Below are 19,744 nucleotides of genomic sequence, written 5' to 3'. Positions count from 1 at the left end.
GTGTCCATAGTATGAATATGACTCTCATAGTTGCCATTCAGGATGGAGTGTTCTGGCAATGGACCACTATTCTGCCTCTAGTAAAGATCAGAAATAAGCACAGGAACTCTGGCAAATGATGTCGGACTAGGTGATCTGCTCAGGTCCCTTCCGACCCTAGAAACTATGAAACTATGAAATGCTGGCTGTTATGAGACCACTACCTACCAGTAATAAACATGAGAGCCATGACTGTCTTTCTAAGGGAGATCATTCGCTCATGCCACACCACTAGCCTAAAGCAGATAGAGGCTGCTGGAACTTTTCCAGTATGGAGCACCCTTGTTTGCACACAGCAGAAGGCCTCTGGACAGGGCAGCCAGCCTGGTGCTTCTCACAAGCAGAAATTCACGGGGGCTATACTCCAGAGTAGACTAATTAGCTACTAATTAGCAGTAAAGCATCACTATCTACACATATGCAAGTATTAGGATGCAGTAAACTAATTAACTCCACCGTAAGATAAGTACTATCTTGCGGCAGAGAAAGTAACTGCAATAACATCCACATCCATGTAGATAGTGATGGGTTGCCTGGGGCATCAGGGTGCTAAAGTGTGGGGGCTGCCTGCTGGCTAGCCACACAGCTCCGCAGGTCCTGCACCCAACCTGCCTCTCCACCACACAAAGCCGCCACCTGAAGCCCAGGTGCATCCTTTAGATTAATGCCTGGCTATCCAGGTGGTGTCGCCAGCAGGGCTTTGACTTCCTTGACCACGGGATGATATTCCAAGAAGAAGGCTAGGAAAAGATGGGATCCATCTGATGAAGAGAGGGAAGAACATCTTCACAGACAGGCTCGCTAACCTAGTGAGGAGGGCTTTAAGTTAGGTTTGCTGGGAGATGGAGACCAAAGCACAGAGGTGAATGGGGAAGTCGGTGACCTGGAGGAAGCGCAAGCAGGAGGGGATAACAGGGGCGGTGTTCTTGTTCTTCCTGCGAAATCAGGGCAATCGACTAGTTACCTCAGGTGCCTGGACACAAACGCACGGAAACAAGCAGGAAGAACTGGAAGTCCTTGCACAGTCATGGCACCATGATGTGACTGGAATAACAGAGCCTTAGTGGGAGCTCGCATGATTGGAGCACTGTCACGGATGGGTATAAACTGTTCAGGAAGGAAGGAGGCAGGGGAGAAGAGGAGGAGAGTTGCAATGTATGTAAAAGAGCTGTATGATTGCTTGAGGCTCCAGTATGAAACTGGAGACAGGCCTCTGGAAAGTTTCTGGCATCAGGCTAGAGAGGAAAGCAACAAGGGTGATGTCGTGATGAGTGTGTGCTATAGACCACCAGACCCAGAGGAAGTGATGGATGAGGCTTTCTTCAAACAGCTAGCAGAAGTTTCCCAATCACAAGCCCTGGTTCTCATGGGAGACTTCAGTCACCCTGGTGTCTGCTGGGAGGGCATTACAGCAGTGCACAGGCAATCTAGGAAATTTTTGGAGAGTGTTGGGACAATTTCCTGGTGCAAGTGCTGGATCGGCCAACTAGGGTCCATACCCTTCTTGACCTGCTGCTCACAAACAATAAAGAATTGTTGGGGAATGTACTGGTAGATGGCAACTTGGGTATTAGTGACCACGAGATGATTTGAGTTCAGGACCCTAAGGAAAGGAAGGATGGAGAGCAGCAGAGTAAGGACCCTGGACTTCAGAAAAGCAGACTTTGACTTGCTCAGGAAACTGATGGGTAGGATCCCCTGGGAAGCCAGTCTCAGGGGGGAGAAGTCCAGGAGAGCTGGCTGTACTTTACAGAAGCCTTACTGAAGTGCAGGAACAAATCATCCTGACACACAGGAAGACTAGCAAGTATGGCAGAAGACCAGCTTGGCTTAGTAGGGAACTCTTCAGTACACTAAGTCACAAAAAGGAAGCTTATAAGAAGTGGAAACTTGGACAAGCAATTTGGGATGAATACAAAATTATTGCTCAGGCATGTAGGGATGAAGTCACGAAGGCCAAAGCGTAATTGGAGTTGCAGCTAGCAAGGGATGTGAAGGGTAACAAGAAGATCAGGAAAAGTATGAGTCCCTTATTGAATGGAGGAAGCAACCTAGTGATAGAGGATGCAGAAAAGGTTGAAGTACTCCATGCTTTTTTCAACTCAGTTTTCACAGGCAAGGTCAGCTCCCAGATTACTGCGCCTAGCAGCACAGTTTGGGGAGGAGGTGAACATCCAACAGTGGTGAAAGAACAAGTTAGGGACTATTTAGAAAAGCTGGACATATACAAATCCATGGAGCCAGATAGGATGCACCCAAGGGTGCTGAGAGAGTTGGCTGATGTGATTGCAGAACCACTGGCCATCATCTTTGAAAACTCATGTCAATCAGATGTCCTGGATGATTAGAAAAGGGCAGAAATAGTGCCCACATTTAAGAAAGGGGAAAAAGGATGCAGGGAACTACAGACCAATCAGCTTCACCTCAGGCCCTGGAAAAATCATAGAGCAGATCCTGAAGGAATCCATTTATATGCACTTGGAGGAGAAGGTGGTGATTAGGAACAGTCAGCAAGTCATGCCTGACCAACCTGATTGCCTTCTGTGATGAGATGACTAGCTCTGTGGGTGTAAGGAGACCAGTGGATGTGATATGTCTTGATTTTAGCAAGGCTTGTGATATGGTTTCCCACAACATTCTCACAGGCAAACTAAGGAAGTACGGGCTGGCTGGATGAATGGACTGTAAGGGGGATAGAAAACTGGCTGAAGCATTGGGCTCAGAGAGTAGTAATCAATGACTCAGTGTCTAGCTGGAAGCCAGTCTCAAGTGTAGTGCCCCAGAATCAATCCTGGAACCAGGTTTGTTCAATACTTTCATCAGCGACCTGGAAGATGGCAGAGCGCACCCTCAGCAAGCTTGCAGATGACACCAAGCTGGGGAAAGTAGCGGATACACTGGCGGGTAGGGCTAGGATTCAGAAGTGACCCAGACAAATTGAGGATTGGGCCAAATGAAAATTCATGAGGCTCAGCAAAGACAAATGCAAAGTCTTGCACTTAGGGTGGAACAATCCCAGGCACCAGTGCAGGCTGGGGACTGACTGGCTAAGCAGCAGCTCTGCCGAAATGGACCTGGGCATTACAGTGGACAATAAGCTGAATAGGAGCCAGCAGTGTGCCCTTGTTGTAGAAAAGGCTAATGGCATACTTGGCTGCATTGGTAAGTGTGTTGCCAACAGGTCAAGGGAAGTGATTATTTCCCACTATTCAGGACTGGTGAGGCCACATCTGGAATACTGTGTCCAGTTTTGGGCCCCCCACTGCAGAAAAGATGTAGACAAATTGAAGAGTCCAGTGGAGGGCAACAGAAATGATGAGGGGCTGGAGGACATGACTTATGAGGAGAGGGAACTGGTAGTTAGTTAGTACCAGGGAAGAGAAGTTAGTCTAGGGAAGAGAAGACCGAGAGGGGATTTAATACCAGCCTTAAACTAACTGGAGGGGAGTTCCAAAGAGGATGCAGCTAGACTGTTCTCAGTGGTGGCAGAAGACAGAACAAGGCTCAAGTTTCAGCAAGGGAAGTTTAGGTTAGATATTAGGAAGAATTTTCTCACTAGAAGGGTAGTAAAACACTAGAACAGCATACCCAGAGAAGCGGTGGACTCTCCACCCTTGGAGGTTTTTGAGACTCAGCTAGACAAAGCCTTGGCTGGGACAGTCTAGTTGGGGATGGTGCTGCTTTGAGCAGAGGGTCGGACTAGATGACCTCCTGAGGTCCCTTGCAACCCTGATTTTCTATGATTCTATAACCCTCCATGCTCCCTGCCAGCCCAGGGCTACTCTGCCCCAGCTCAAATTGTTGCTGTCCTGGGTCCATATGTAGATGTTGCATCTGGGAGCAGCTGACTTTGTCTCAAGCTGCTCTGAATTTTATTGTGTCCCATTAATTTCATGTGTTAATGCACCCCTTGTGTTGTATTTCTAAGCTGAACTGACTTCTTTATGCTGTTTCCTAGCTTTCTAATGGGGTGATGCATTTTGCCACTCAGGCACTACAGCCAATGAGACCACTAGTGCAAAGAAGGACAGTTCCCTTTCAACAGTTACATGCACACACTTACTATTTTATAAAAGCACAACACCAGCATTCTGCAAGTAGTCAGAACCAGGCGTCACCTGGTAGAAAAGAACATGAAGGCGAGTCCCATGGCCCCACAGCTCCTCATATGCATTGCAGCTTTCCCATAGTAGCAGGAACATCTCTGTGGGGGGCTGGTGGTCTAGCAGCTGGTAGGGGGGAGAAGAGTTTGTACATTGGCGGAAAAACAAATACATCTAGTTCTCCTTTAGCTGCCAAGTTACTGTTCCCTGTCTTGCATTGTAAACTCCTTGGGGGAGAAGCTTCATCTCTGTATTCTGGGTAGTATACAGAGGTGGAACTGTGCAGTATCCAGCAAGGTGCGTCATGGTTTGACTGGAGTTTCTACATACTCCTGCTATACAGATGATAAATTATATTTTTAACTGCAGAACTCAGACTGGAGGGCACTATTGTCTCTTTTACATAGATGGGGCAACTAAGGCACAGTGAAGTGACTTAGCCATGGTCAACCAGTCAGAGATGCAAACAGAGCCCAGCTCTCTTGAATGCTAGTTTGGTGCCCTCTCAGGGCCCTTCTTTCTGCCTTCCCTTATGTTTTCTCTTCATTGGGGCATAGCCCCAGTTCTAGTATTGATGACTGGAGTTGTGAGGCTGTGACTGAGTCACGTTTCTCACTGTGCTGTTATTTTGCAGAAAGCTTCTAGGTTTTAGAACTCATCGCAGTCATCCGGGGCTGGGATCCCGTTGCTCCAAACACAGGACACGTGGGAGAGGGGGAGTGTCTGCTGTCTGTGCCGAGTGAAACACAGCCAAGCTCCCTGGTCAGTCTGCGAGCTGGCAGGAGAGGAGCTGCCCAGAAGCAATGCTTTCAGTGCTAGGCATGGTAGAAAGAGGCTGTGGCAGCGAGAAGTAAGCCCAGATGGTTTCATGAGAAATATGAGGCCCATGGCAAGGCTGTGCTTCTCCCTCAGCCTCAACATAAGGAGCAGAGGAAATCCTGGTCTTGAAGCTCCAGGAGACTTTGACCTTGACATTACTATACGGGCTGGGCTTCCTTGGTCTCCCACCAGAGGCTGATGATACCTCTCTACACCAGCTTTCTCTCCTGCCTTTTAGCCCAACAAAACTGCAGCATGGATAAGGCTGTTCCTTAGTGAACAACCTCCCTATTGGTGCCAAGAGTCTGCCCCAGCTAAACAAAACAACTACTGTATATTGGGGGGTGGGAGGGAGGAAGTGTAAGGCCCACACTGTACAAATCCCACTGCATGGGAAATTGCTGTATCCTCTTACTTGATGCCTCTTGTGCAGGTTTTCAGCATCTGGGCAGTGTTGTGAGGCCAGGAGCAAGATGTGGCAAGATGGCGTCGCTATCCATGCCCTCTAACAACCCTCTGCATCTGGTGCATTGGGCAGCTGATCTCATATGTTTCTAAACCTGCTTCCTTCCCCTACCTGCTAGGGGCCTGTGTGCTTTTGTCCCCCTTCCTTTCCCAGCGTGGATTAGAAAGTTCTGTTCAGGAAGTTCCCCTGAATCCAGAAGTCTGGAATCAGCCCATGCCCTAACTCTTCCTAATAGTGCTCAGGCTTTGGGGTAATACCATATTTATTCACACACCCCTGAATAAGATGTGCATGTTGTTCTGGGAAGGCAGCAGAATGAAGAAGAAAAAAGATTGTTCCTTGAACATAAGTTATTTAATATAACAAGTTATAAAATAAAGAAAACTGTTGTTCCACTCATGACCACATGTATTCACATATGCTACCAGACTGATTCAGTCAGCATGGGCGCACAATCTGAAATGGCAGTAAGCCTGTGTGAAGTAATGACATCAGTTCACCTAACGAACACACCGAAACATACTTTTAATCAAACTGCTCAGAAATAAGTTCTCATTGAAGATGTACCTCCTTGGTTTTTGTTCACTATTTTGGGGGGGAAAGGGTGCATGTGTATAAATATGGTACTTCTCTGGAGGAAATGTTGTTCAAATGCTGAAAGTATCTTCATTCACCAAAGCCAAGATCCTGTAGTGTCTGCAACTCAGAAGCACATTGGAACCAAACTAAGACCTGGGCAAAACAAAAGCAGCATCCTTGGCTTCCGTACCATCAGACTGACTGACTAACCCTGGATGTGGAAACCTACCCAGCACTGGGACTGCAGTACCCTTCTGCCCAGCAAAGTGGCCAAGGCCTGCGCTACTCCAGTAGTCGTGGCCCAGAAACAGAGAGGCTCCAATTTCTCGTATTCCCTTTCCAGGTGATTCCAGTAATAAATCCAGTCATCAGATTGCTTGAGGTCCTTGCCCCAGTCTCTTCTCGGGGAGCGGGGTGGCAAGCCCACCATGTTGTGAATGAGCAGAGGCTGTTGGATGGCTAGATGCTCCACCCGTTGCTCAGACTGCTGCTCTGGGCCTGCTCTGTCAGCTGGGTCCCAGCTTGGCATTGCCGTGCGAGGGGTCCGGTCACTTGTAAATCAGTGACATGAGTAAAACGGTCAGTACGCCCAGCAGGACTGTGACCCAAAACACCCTGATGCGATACTCCCACAGGGCATGGCACAGCTGTCTGCACATGGACAGAGGGAGGGGACGGTGGACGTGGATTAAGTCTGCCAAGTGGGTATCTCGAGGAGCCGGGTTGGGCAGCAGCTCCACTGTAATCAGCATCTCAGGGTCTTCTTCGCTGGCACTGACTTGACCACTTGGCAGAGGCTTTTGGATGCAGCAGAGCTTGTATCCATCCAGCCAGACCTCCTGCAGTGTCTGCATCCACGGAGGGAACTGGGTGATGACAGCCATGTTTGGCAGGAGGTTGGGGACCCCTCCTTGGGGGATGGACACGCTGGCTCTGCAGAGAGGGCACTGGAGTGCCTGGGATTGTTTCAGGAAGACACACAACCTGGAGAGGCACTCCAGGCAGAAGGTGTGGGAGCACGGCAGGAGCAAGGGCGTCTGGAAAATGTTGTCGTAGGGGACGTAGCAGATGGGGCACTCAGGAATGGGCTGTTGAGGCTCCCCTGGCTCCATCTGGGTTGGGGTCTGAGCCCTCTGGCCCTGTCCAGAGCCTGTCCACAGCCCTTTGCAGCAGCAGTAGCAACATCCCAGGTTGCTTAGGCTGAGGGGCACCTCCCTGGGAAGCAGAGTTTAGCAAGTGCAATCAGAAATCCCAGCAGGGAGAGCAGCTCTCCCTGCCCCTTGTCCCACCTTGCCTGTTGCTGCTGCATCTCCTCGGTTGGGGCACTGCCCGGCTCACGTTCCTTCCTCAGCCCAGGCGGCCCGGTGAGCAGGAGTCCAGCGCTGCTCCGTCTGCAGGGCCAGCCTGTTGTGAGTTTCTTTGCCTAGTAACCGACATTTAGCTCTAACTTTCTCCGAGCCAGGGTCAATTAAGTCCCTCCCTCCTGACATAGCAACTCTGGCTCGGTGCACGCACAGCCAGCTTGCTTACTAGCACACAGAGGAGACAACCTGCTCTTCTCTCAGTCAGCTCTGGAAACTCCCTCAGCTGGGGCGGGCACACTCCAGCTCGGGAGTCCCTCGATCGGGGTGGGCACACAGCTCCCTTCAGACAAGCTAGTCAGCACTACATGGCCCCAACTCAGGCTGCTAAAGCTTTCCCATCCTTTTTGTGGCACTGGGCCATGCGGCACAAACACGAGAGACCTTGTTGTCACAGTCAACAATATACCCAGGGACAAGCCAAGCTGTTGCCAACCCATGGGCAAGGCCCCTAAAAGGTGTGGCAGGCAGCAGAAATGGGAAAGGAGGGTGTCCCAGGCCTTGGTGGCCACCTGAAGACGTTTCAGGGACTAGACCGTGAGCAAGGTGCAAGGAGACTACTTCACTGTAGGCCCTGAGAGAAAGAAAAAGCAAAACCAGACAAGAGCAGGAAGAGATGAAAAGAGACCAGTCACTTCTGATAGCCCAGCCCCCCCCCCCCCCGCTCACTGCTTATCCTGCTGACCAGGGAGGGGGTCCCATGTCAGTGCAATTGGGAAGACAGATGGGTCTGTGCTAATTAGAAGGCCATTAGTATCCTGCCCTGCCAGTGGCAGAGTCTGCAGTGATCTGCCTGCTAGTGTGACAACACAGGGCACTAATGACTGCTGCTTTCAGACTCCACGAGCTGTTCTCTCCTACCCAGGACATGACAGCTGGGTCTGAGTCTGAACCTTATAAAAGATAGGGCGGCTGCTGCCCTTGCTGCAACTGGAGCAGTCAGCGCGTGATCAAAAAAAATTAGAACTCCATATACATGACACATCCTGGCTGAAGCTTGCTTGGATACTCCCCCTTAGCTTCTGCATGTATCTCAGGCTCTTGGACATGTATTGCCAGAAGGTGCAGTAAATATGCACCTTATAGACTAACTAAGATCCATATGGAGCACAAGCTTTTATGAACAGAGGTTCACTTCATCAGATGCTGTAGTGCTACGTTGGTTAGCACTACAGAAGAAAAAGACTTGGGGGTCATCATTGACCACAAGATGAACATGAGTCTGCAATGCGATGCTGCGGCTAGTAAAGCGACCAAAATGCTGGCGTGCATCCATAGATGCTTCTCAAGCAAATCCCGGGACGTCATTCTCCCCTTGTACTCGGCCTTGGTGAGGCCGCAGCTGGAGTACTGCGTCCAGTTTTGGGCTCCACAATTCAAAAATGATGTGGAGAAGCTTGAGAGAGTCCAGAGGAGAGCCACGCGCATGATCAGAGGTCAGGAAAACAGATCTTACGACGACAGGCTGAGAGCCATGGGACTCTTTAGCCTGGAAAAGCGCAGGCTCAGGGGTGATCTGATGGCCACCTATAAGTTTATCAGGATCTGGGGGAACGTCTGTTCACCAGAGCACCCCAAGGGATGACGAGGTCAAACGGTCACAAACTCCTGCAAGACCGTTTCAGGCTGGACATAAGGAAGAATTTCTTTACTGTCCGAGCCCCCGAGGTCTGGAACAGTCTGCCAGCGGAGGTGGTTCAAGCGCCTACATTGAACACCTTCAAGAGTAAATTGGATGCTCATCTTGCTGGGATCCTATGACCCCAGCTGACTTCCTGCCCTTTGGGCAGGGGGCTGGACTCAATGATCTCCCGAGGTCCCTTCCAGCCCTGATGTCTATGAAATCTATGAAATCTATGAAATCTGTGGAAGGACAGCATAGAGCAGTGTATATAGAGAAGTGTCTTTTCACAGCATCTGATAAAGTGAACTTGAGGTCACAAAAGCTTGTGCTCTGTATATACCCTAGTTAGTCTACAAAGTGTGTATCTACCCTGCTTTCAAACTAACATGGCTAACTACTTCTCAACATACTGCCAGTCACCAGTCTCTGCTTGTCTTGAAGACTCCCTATGATGACAGTTACACGAGTGTCTAGGCACCGAGCTAGTGACAGGATCTTCCGAACCCTGGGAGCCCTCTGTAATGATCCTCGATGTAGATATAAAGCAGGCGGCTGAAGCACAGGACGTCTATTCTGGCTGTGCTGCTCTTTTCTGAATCTGGATTTCCCTCAGACTTTGGTGTATTTTTAGCGTTGCAGGGAACAGTGATGGTGCAAGACTCCAGCACGGGGATGAAATCATTCTTAGCCCAGCTTTTAATACCAAGCATTCCCCATCTCTATGCCTTCCACAGCTCACTGAGCCAATTAAACATTATCATCTGCTACAAGTCTGGGTTCTTTAATAATCATTTGTGGCACACCAAGTCTCTAGCCTGAGCAAAGAACTTAAGAGACCAATGGATCTACCAGACAGAAAATTGAATGGCAGGTGAAAAATTCACCCTGTTTGAGCTGAAAGCTGCACCCAGTCAATTGTCCTCAGAGCTGCATCAGGATCATGACCCCCGTACTAGATAAAAAACTTGCTGAGTACAAATGCTCCCCAAATACTGCAGGGCAGTGCAGAAGAAGAAAAGCTACAGATTTACTGCAGTGATATTCAGAATTACAGTATCACCAATAACAAATGATTGAGGCAGCAAGGTATGTTCAGGGAACGTCCATCTCTGAATTGTTTCCTTGCTTGTGTAACCCTGGCAGCGGCACTGCTCACAGCCATATCCAAATTTTTGGGATCCTGGGGTGCCAGTAAGTCTTGGTCTACTCCCACTTCATCTACAGCCTGGGAGCACCACACACTGGAGTGCTGTCCCGTGGTCCTCCCCACACCAGACCACACACTAAATAACTATTTACAATAAATTTATTATTTACAATAATAACTGAGAGACTGACAAATTATCCCATAAATAACAAACAAATATTTTCAATGAGCTCAATAATAATCAGCATAGAGCAGTGTAATAATAATATACCAGCAAATACTTATCATATAACAAAAGCAATTATGTTATCAACTTTAACACTCAGGCAACATATAACAAGTATATATGCTTAATCAGCCAGGTCTCCACAAAATCACTCTGCCTGCAGCAAAGTAGCCCACTGTGGTGTGGCTGCGGTGGAGCCCTGAGGAGCGGTGCTTGCTCTGCCTCAGAAGAGGGGTGGCAATGCTGTCACCAGGACAGAAGATGGAGGTACCTGTCAGGACCTTGGGTGTGACTGCTCTGGAGACCAAGGTTTCTTCCCTTTTCCAGTATTTTCTGGGTGCCTGCAATCAATCACGCCATTCCCCACATACTTCCCAGGGCAGCTTCCCTGTGTTTGGCACCTGGAGCGCCCCTTCCCAGCTGTACTGTGTTGAGGTCTCTGCTGGAGCTCCCAGACAGCTGCAATTCCCTGCTGCTTGCTCCAGCTCTCCCAGAAAACCTCCTCGAGCAGCCCCTGTCCATGCAACACCCCCAGTGACTCCCTGCACTCAAGGATCTTAAAACTGTGGAGGGAAACCCGTTTGCACAACCCCTGCTCCTTTGGTAAAAATTACCAGGCAATCCTGGGTACTCCTTTGCTGGTGGCTCCTCTGCCCTCAGTAGCAGCTCAGTCGCAATTCTTCTGCCAGCCCTTCTCATCACAGCTTCAGCTCACCTCTCCCCAGCTGGTCTCCCCTGGTTTTTACCTGGCTTCCTGCCCTGGGGTTCCAGCTGTCCAAGCATGTGCGTGGACCCTGTGTGCACAGCCTGCTGCACATCCTTGTCCCAAGAGTGCAAACACCTTGACTGAGCTTGCAAGCTCTAAGGAAACCCTTCAGCACCTTTACACTTGTGAATAATGGTTGGGTGAGAGTTGGGCATCAGCTAAGGCTAAAGAAAGAGCATCAAGGATACCCGTGACAGAAAAGACCAATTAAATCCTGACAATAATGATTTAGGAGTAGCAAGTTTCTTGCCAGCAGTAGAGGGAAGTGTTTGTAGGAGCCTGTATCTGGCTTGAACTGATAGACAATAGTATACAAATGAACACGGTCTCAGCGAGAAGCTCGCAAAAGGAAAGAGAAGGTTTCTGAAGGTTTCTCAGAAGGGGCTCAGAGTTGATTTGTAGACAAAGATGAGATCTGTGCTGCAGCGACAACTATGAAGACACCAGGCAGACTGGGAAACCCTACTGCAACATTCCCAATCAGGAATGGTTAGGTGTACAAATGAGGTGACTGTACCCTAGCTGCCACATACCGCAGGGGTTTCCATGGATTGGAAGGGCCCAGGAGAGTTGTGGAAACTTTGGAATTTACTAACAGAGATTAGTTGCAGCAAGAAGTCAAGGAGCTAGAAAATCACTACCTGGATGAGGAATGGGATCAGACAGAGAATTTGGGCAAGAAGAAGATATTGGCAACATTTTCCTACCACATTTGTAATCCACAGAGGTCCAGAGGGAAACGGTTGGGTCCAACTCTACATAATACAAAACCTCACTATCTTGGAAGGGAAAAAACTCCCTGGGAGACTTATTTGGCTCAGTTCAACTTTATAGCCCATGAATGGCTCAGAGGAAGGTGAGGAACAGGGCTCCTAGCAACTAACTGGAGCGGCTCAGCTCTATTGATGCTTCCGAAATTCTCCCTGAAAAGAAGACTTACCCTGATACAAACCCTTGACATGATTTGGAGCCAGCCACCTATCCAAGCTGAGCTGGACAGATCAAAGAGGGGAGGAAAAAAAGAAACCCTGTCTGAACTGGCATTGGATCAGTGGAAATTTGGGTTCCTGGCATACCTGATACCAATGAAAACTACCAGGATAAAGTGGCAATGGATCAATTTGTAGATGCTTAGCTGTCCTGGGACTTACAGACCAGGATGAGTGAAAGGAGGCAAAAGACAGCCAGAGAGGCTCTAGAGTTTACTCCAGAAAGTCAGTCTGTCCCCACAGCAATGCACCAGAAGAGGAGGGCACTGCCACTGAGAAAGAAAGAACCTAACTGTTGTGATGGGTTTTTCCAACCCCTGCGTACTTTAAATCCATCTTGACACTAATTTTACAGGAGGGTAGGGATTGAACACACAGTATCTTTGCTGGCACTTTAATAGCCATGGGCACTTCCACAAGGTAAAGGCAAGCGGTCAAATGCATTTAAAGCAGGTTAGATCTGCCTTAGCTTGGGACCTAGATAGACTTCTGATGAGTGAGATACTAGGGAAAACTTTCTTACTAGGAGGGTAGTGAAGCACTGGGACAGGCTACTCAGAGAAGTGCAGTATTCTCCATCTTCAGAGATTTTTAAGACCTGGCTATACAAAGTCTTGGATGGGATGATATAGCTGGGCATGGACCTACTTTGACTTCCTGAGGTCCCTTCCAACCCTCATTTTATATGATTCTGTGATCCTTGTAAGTACAGCTCTGTCTCTAGTACATATAATGAGGAAAGGGATTGGGATCTGGTTAATTTTTCTGGTTATTAAAAGAGGTGATGAATCAGTTCATACAATAATAGATATTGGCAGTCATGCAAAGATCAGGGAAGCAGTTCAAGTAAGTACTAGGGTTATGAAAAGACTGGCCCAGAAAGAATTGTTGAGACATAAGGTGGGCCAAGACAGAATGCTGTGTGGGAGCCCCTCACCCACTAGAGGAATTGTAGGCATGAAAAGGAGGTGCAAGGCTTGGACATACAATTCTTTTAGGGCTGGGCAGTTACCTCGATCCTGGGGAAGCTTTTTGAGAGAATTATCCTGGCACATGCCCATGAGGGGCCAGCAGGGGAGATTATGCTTAGGGGCAACCAACATGGGTTCATTAGTGGCAGGTCCTGTCAGACCAACCTGGCGGCCTTCTACGACCAGATCACCAAATCCTTAGATGCAGGGGTAGCAGTGGACGTAGTCTTTCCGGACTTTAGGAAGGCCTTCAACACAATTTCTCACCCCATTCTCACCAAGAAACTGGGGAACTGTGGTGTCAACACCCACACAGTCAAACGGGTCACTAACTGGCTGGAGGGCCGCACCCAGAGAGTGGTGGTGGATGGGTCATTTTCGACTTGGAGGGATGTGTAAAGTGGGGTCCCCCAGGGCTCAGTCCTCAGGCCCACACTGTTCAACATCTTCATCAGTGACTTGGATGAGGGGTAAACAGCACCCTGTTCAAATTTGCTGATGACACTAAGAAGTGGGGGGATGTGGGCATGCTAGAAGGGAGGAATAGGCTGCAACCGGACCTAGACAGGTTACAGGGGTGGGCGGATGAGAACAGGATGGGATTCAATACTGACAAGTGCAAGGTGCTGCACCTGGGGAGGAAGAACCAGCACCATACCTACAGGCTGGGGAACTTCCTTCTCATCAGTACAGAGGCAGAAAAGGATCTTGGAGTCATCATTGATGCCAAGATGAACATGGGCCGGCAGTGTGGGGACGCAGTCAGGAAGGCCAGCCGCACCTTGTCATGCATCCACAGATGCATCTCGAGCAGGTCCAAGGAGGTGATCCTCCCCCTCTATGCGGCACTGGTCAGGCCGCAGATGGAGTACTGTGTCCAGTTCTGGGCGCCACACTTCAGGAGGGATGTGGACAACATGGAGAGGGTCCAGAGGAGGCCACTCGTATGATCAGGGGCAGCAGGGCAGGCCCTATGAGGAGAGGCTACGGGACCTGAACCTGTCCAGCCTCCACAAGAGAAGGCTGAGGGGGATCTTGTGGCCTGTTATAAAATAGTCAGAGGGGACCAGCAGGTATTGGGGGGAGTCCCTGTTCCCCCAAGCACTGCCAGGAGTGACTAGAAGTAAAGGTCCCAAGCTGGCAGAGGGTAGATTCAGGCTAGACATCAGGAGGCGCTACTTCACTGTCAGGGAGGCTAGGATCTGGACCCAACTTCCAAGAGAAGTGGTGCTCCTACCCTGGGGGTCTTTAAGACAAGACTAGACAAACACCTTGCTGGGGTCATTTGACCCAGTACTCTTTCCTGCCATGGCAGGGGGTCGGACTTGATGATCTGCTCAGGTCCCTTCCGACCATACTAACTATGAAACTATGAAATAAAGAATGATTAAGTCTGGTATTGAATATATGGTATGAGCTGTGAAATACCATACATGGGAATAGTGGATGCTGGGTCAGAGTTAACAGCTATCAGACATACACAGTAGGGGACAAGGCAAACATAACTGAATCATCTAACTCGTCTCAAGTGGAGATGGCTGGGGAAGTTGCATCTATCCAAAGTCTGGGAAGTAGAGAATTCAAGGAAATGGTCCAGAGAGTTGAGAACTATCTCAGCACTGGAAGCTGGCAGCCTGCTTGGATTTCATTATGTCTAATAAATCTGTAACAAATACCAAGAGAACTGCTGATTTAGTCCATTGCATTATGTGGCCCAGGTGCAAAACATCTGACTTGATTTTAGTATCAGCTGCTACTTTGCTTAAGTATTATTCACCTTCCTCCCCAGATTATTCATAAATATATTCAATACCTTGGGGCCTATGACAGAACCCAGAGGTCCCCCACTATTAACCTTCTCCCTGGATGAAAATGAACCATATTATTTCTCCTTTGCTTTCTGCCTCAGACTAAAACCAAGAGCTAAGCAGGATCACCACTGCTGTGGGATCCTCCATGCGCTGTGTTGGCTTGTTAGGCAAGACTTCTTACAGTAGCTTTTGAGCCACCAGGGTGTGAGGGGAACAGTACCTTGGGGGTGCTATGCTCTACATCAGAAACAACACAGGCCAAAAGCAGTTGTCCCCATTGACGCTCCCTTATCCTTTGTGTGATAGCTGGACACTCCAGCCATGCACATCAGGGTTGAACCTCCCCTTGCAATCTGGACAATGTTCATCTCCTGCCATGAACAGCTGTTTCCCTGTAGAGGCAGCCATATCTCAGCAATGGGCAGAGTGCTTCTGCCTGGATTGTTTGTGCCATCACTCAGTGACCTTTGCCACCTGCTATGGCGTCTGTTTAACTCAGGGGCCGGCAATTATTTTGGGCAGAGAGCCGCTTACTGATTTTTGGCTAGCCATTGAGGGCTGCATGACAGGCAGCCAGGGGCAGATAAATATTAATTTTCTGAATTTTTTAGAGGCCCCGTGGGCCGGATAGGATGGTCTGGTGGGTCACATTTCCCCCGCCCCCACCGGTTTAGCTGCATGTTTAAGACTATTAGCCAATGCCTACAGAAAGAACCAAGCGAATGCTTCCTCCGCACCCCTGCCATGATGGAGGTCATGTCCCCCCACTCCCCTCACTTGTGGTTAGAGCTTCCCTCAGATCTATGGGTTCACAATGTACCGTGCAGCTTTAACCTGTCATCTCCGCCAGCTGTGCCAATGTGGGTAGCCCATGTAAATGGGCTGCTTTGCATGCCTTACTTCCTACAGCAAAGCTTTCCCCTCCCTGGCAAACCAGTTTTTCTCTCGCTGAAGGCTGCTGATTTCAGCAAGTTAAAAGGAAGCAGATAAGCCTGGATTTCTTCTCTTTCCCCAGCATGAGGAACCTCTGCTAGATTGTGCATCATCTGGGCCTCGCTCATGTAAGATGTGAACAATTCTCTTTGCTTTCTAGAGCTAAATCAAGGGACAAACAGACACTGAGCAAGAAAGAGGAGGCTGTTGAGGCTTATTCAGTTCACTGACATCAAGTCCATGAACTGAACTCGGACAGGTTAGAGGGACGCATGCAGTTGTCACCATAATACTTAATTAGCTTTTCCCTCTAAATATTGTCTCGTACAGCGTTTTTAACATGATCCACCACACAATGTGCTTCAGCGGTCATCAGAAAACCTGCACCGGTGTCCTAAATGCCATTAGCAATCTGTAGCTACAGCCTTGAGCCTGTCCTGCCACCACAACACAGTGTGTGCTATGCAGCCTGCCTGGGCAAAATTAAGCAGTAGAAGCAAACAGTACGTTCCATAAAACCCACTCCTGTATGATATTTATTAATTTGTATTAATTTGAACCCCAGTCATGGGTGAGAACCCCAGCATAGTAGGTGCTGTCCATGAACTGGATGACTCCTGCCATCAAACCATGTGAAATTAAATGCATCCTTGTAAATTTAAGGCATCATGAGCAGGAAGAGCTCTTGATAATTATTACACATAATTCCTAGATATATCCACTGCTCTATCCTACCTGACTGTATACAGTCAAGACAAGAGATAGTAAGGCTGAAATAGGTTCAATGGGTTTCAAATAAGGCTGAAATAGGTTCAGTGGGTCACATTCAATTCAATTTTTCTCCTAGGGCTGTAGAAACTGCTGTCTGCCAATATTCTCCTATGAGTATGAGTGGAAGTATTCCCCAGCCAGGGAGGGGGTAGCAGAGACCACAGCAGGTACTGGGGAGAGGGCAAGAGGTAATCAATAAAAAATAACTAGGGCAAAACAGCAGTTTCATTTCAACTTCCATTTTGCCATTTTGATGGGACAGTGTTTCGTTTTGAGTTTCATTTCATTTTGAAAGCACTGTTCTGTTTCGTCTCGTCTAAACTGTTTTGCTATTTCAAAGCTGTTTCGATGTTTTGCCCATAGGATATAATGGGGAGGCATGAAAATGCCTAAAACTTTGTCATTTTTTTCCTGATTCAAATGAAACTTGCAGAGATGGTAGCCCCTTCTGGGGGCATGAAGCCTTCCAAGTTTCAAGGAGATAGGTGAAGAGGTTTCTGGGAAACTGCACCTCAAACTGTTCAAAGCAAAACTTGTGACACTTGCCGGCAGCGGCAACCTCCTGTCATCCAGCACGCAGATCTGGGGACCTGCACCCCCGGGAGGGCTGTGGGGCTGTGCCAGACTCCTGCCAGGGGGTGCAGTGCCCCGATCTGCGTGCCGGATGACAGAAGGATGTCGCTGCCAGCTGGGACCGGCACTGAAGCCAAGCAAGCTGGGCTTCAAAACTCAAAACGTTTAGAAAGTTTCAAAATGTCTCAAGTGCCCTTGCTTCATTTGGAAGCTATTTCGAAGGCTTTTGTTTCATTTCAGTTTTGCTGTTTCAAGCTTGAAACGCACTGAAACAGCTTTGAAACAAAACATCTGGCAAAATTTCACACAGCCCTAAAAATAACCCAACAAAGAGGTCTCAGTTGGTCAGTTGCAGACCCTGCCCAGGCAGCTCTTGCTAACACTGGAAAGTCAATGAGTTTTTGTTGACCTCGCTGCTTTGGGATCAAACTCATGGGCTAGAATCTGTGGCTGGGAATCCCACAAAGGTAGGCCTGGAAGGGAACCCAGGAGGCTGACTGGTCCAAATCCCAGCCCAGGACAGGGCCACTCCTATCCAAACCAGCCCATACAAATATTTGCAGGCTTGTGAAGGGGTGCAACCAGGGTTTGAATTACACTTCAACTCTTGCAAAAAAAATTGGCTGGGATTGGGGCTGTGTGCCCAGGGCCTCACTAGTACCGTAAGCTGGGACCAGTGGCAATGGCAGCTAGAAGAAGCCACCGCCACTGCTGCCTGTGCTGCTTAGAAAGGTGTGGGGCAGGCCGGGGGCTGTGTGCAGTGGTGCATGGGCTTTGGGCTGTTGTGGGGGGCGAAGGGGTGCTGACTGGCCTGTGGGGGGAGGAGGCTCTCATCTCTTATGGGGGGGGCCCCTCCAAGCTCCCCATAATTTAAATCCTGGGTGTGAAGGAGCTGTACCACCTTGATGTAGCTCTTTGGATGCAGCTAAAGCAGACTCTTGCCTCAATAGGCTATGCCCCCCTCCCCTCCCACCCCACGCACACACATACACCCTGCCCATGTATGTTGGCTGAGATTTCCCTGGAGCCAGTTGTCCTTGCATTGCCTCTTTTGCAAGTAGCCCCTGCAGGGGGAGAATTTGCAAGTAGCTCCTGCACCGCCCCCCGCATTGCAAAGCCCATGGCTAGGGGCAGGTTGTGGCACAAAGTGGGGTCTAAGCTTGCAGCTGTTATTTTCAGGGTCTGCTTGGTGCCCATTTTAAGGTGTCAGCCTGAATGCTTGCACTGCTGCAAGGACCTGCTGCAATGGGCTCCCAGGAAGAGCTGGCCCTGGAGATGGAGTGTGCCATCTGCTACAGCCAATACAACAATGCCTTCCGTGCCCTCAAGGTGCTGCAGTGCCAACACACCTTCTGCCTGGAGTGCCTGGCCCGTATCAACGTCAAGTCCCAGCTGCCAGACACTATCCAGTGCCCCATGTGCCGGTCCTACACCAGGCTCCCGGACAGCGGGCCTCCCAAGCTAGACAACAACCTTGCCATCCTATCTTGCCTCCCAAAAGGCATGAATAGGACCTGCAGCATCCACTTCAGCCACAGCAAGGGCAGGCTCTGGCTCAAGCAACTGCCTGAGGTCTCCCATGGGACTGTGGTGCCACAGATCTGCATAAGCAATATCAGCCACAGCTTGGGCGTGGGCTGCCCACCATGGCGAGAGAACCAGCTGCACCAGGAGGATCAGTGGAGTCGCTGGAGCTGCTTGGACGAACCTTTGTGCCATGCTGTCCTGGTGGTGGCAGCCCTGGTCACAGTCACCCTCATCATCAGCTCCATCCTGTTCTTCATTCTGTCTCCTTCCAGCAGAGCCAGTCACAACATGACAGCTCTCAGCCCACTTGTGGCAACCAACAGCTCCTCCTGAGTGCCTGCCACCAGGAAGCTGAGAGGAGCAGGGCTGGCTCTGGGCAAAAAACTGCTCAGGATGTGCCCCTTTCTCACAGCTGAGTCATTGCTCTGCAGGAGGAAGGAGTCAGGCCATTCAGCCTCCTTCCATATCGTTATGTGCACCTGGGTCTGGTGCAGAGCAGCTGAGGCTGTTATGACATTGAGATCGAGCCAGGTGCCAAGTTTGGAGTCATCACTGCATCTGCACTTGTTGAGGGTTATGGCCTGGGCCCAGCTTTCCCTTCATTCAGTCTGAGCTCTCATCCTCTGAGGGATGTAGCAGTGGTGGGGCTGAGGTGCTGGGCTAGGAGTGCAAAACCTGTGGTTGCCAGCCTGGTTGGGCCATGGGACCAGCCCTCTGCAACTCCTACCTGCAAGGTCACAGCCTGTAGGGAGTGCTCTGAGTCCTCTGGATGGCTGTGGAGGTGGTCTTGTTAGCCTCGCTTCCTCCCTGTCTGACTCACCACTCCTGAGTTTCAACAGTGCCACAAGACCAGTATCTCTGAGCACTCAGATCTCCTCTCCCCCAACCAAGCAGATCCCCCCTGCATGCATAGATAGACGAGGTCAAGCACCTTACACTTCTGTTTGGTAGGCAGCTGCCGTAGTTACCAGGTAGTCTGTCTCTGCTACAGGGTTGTGGCCTGAGGAGAGAGCCAGCATTGGGGCAGGTGGTCAGAGAG

General features: G+C 49.6%; 2 protein-coding genes across 2 annotated transcripts; one reads left to right on the top strand and one right to left on the bottom strand.

Moving 5' to 3' along the window:
* Positions 1-6,554: 6,554 nt before the first annotated feature.
* On the bottom strand, positions 6,555-7,118 carry LOC149855549 (RING finger protein 223-like). The gene has a single exon (XM_090022586.1). The coding sequence runs from the start codon at positions 7,116-7,118 to the stop codon at positions 6,555-6,557; it is 564 nt and encodes a 187-aa protein (XP_089878712.1).
* An 11,305-nt stretch (positions 7,119-18,423) lies between these two features.
* Positions 18,424-19,038, top strand: LOC149855548 (RING finger protein 225-like). The gene has a single exon (XM_090022585.1). The coding sequence runs from the start codon at positions 18,424-18,426 to the stop codon at positions 19,036-19,038; it is 615 nt and encodes a 204-aa protein (XP_089878711.1).
* The last annotated feature ends 706 nt before the right edge of the window (positions 19,039-19,744 follow it).

The sequence above is a fragment of the Crocodylus siamensis genome, chromosome 11, assembly GCF_052110815.1.
Source record: "Crocodylus siamensis isolate JL-2025a chromosome 11, ASM5211081v1, whole genome shotgun sequence".
NCBI lineage: Eukaryota > Metazoa > Chordata > Crocodylia > Crocodylidae > Crocodylus > Crocodylus siamensis.
Note: the sequence above shows the minus strand (reverse complement) of the source record. Positions and strands in the feature narration are given on the sequence as shown.

What these genes read in the sequence shown, in the direction of transcription:
- LOC149855548 (XM_090022585.1), top strand. Translation starts at nt 18,424, where the DNA reads ATGGGCTCCCAGGAAGAGCTGGCCCTGGAGATGGAGTGTGCCATCTGC.
- LOC149855549 (XM_090022586.1), bottom strand. Translation starts at nt 7,118, where the DNA reads ATGGAGCCAGGGGAGCCTCAACAGCCCATTCCTGAGTGCCCCATCTGC.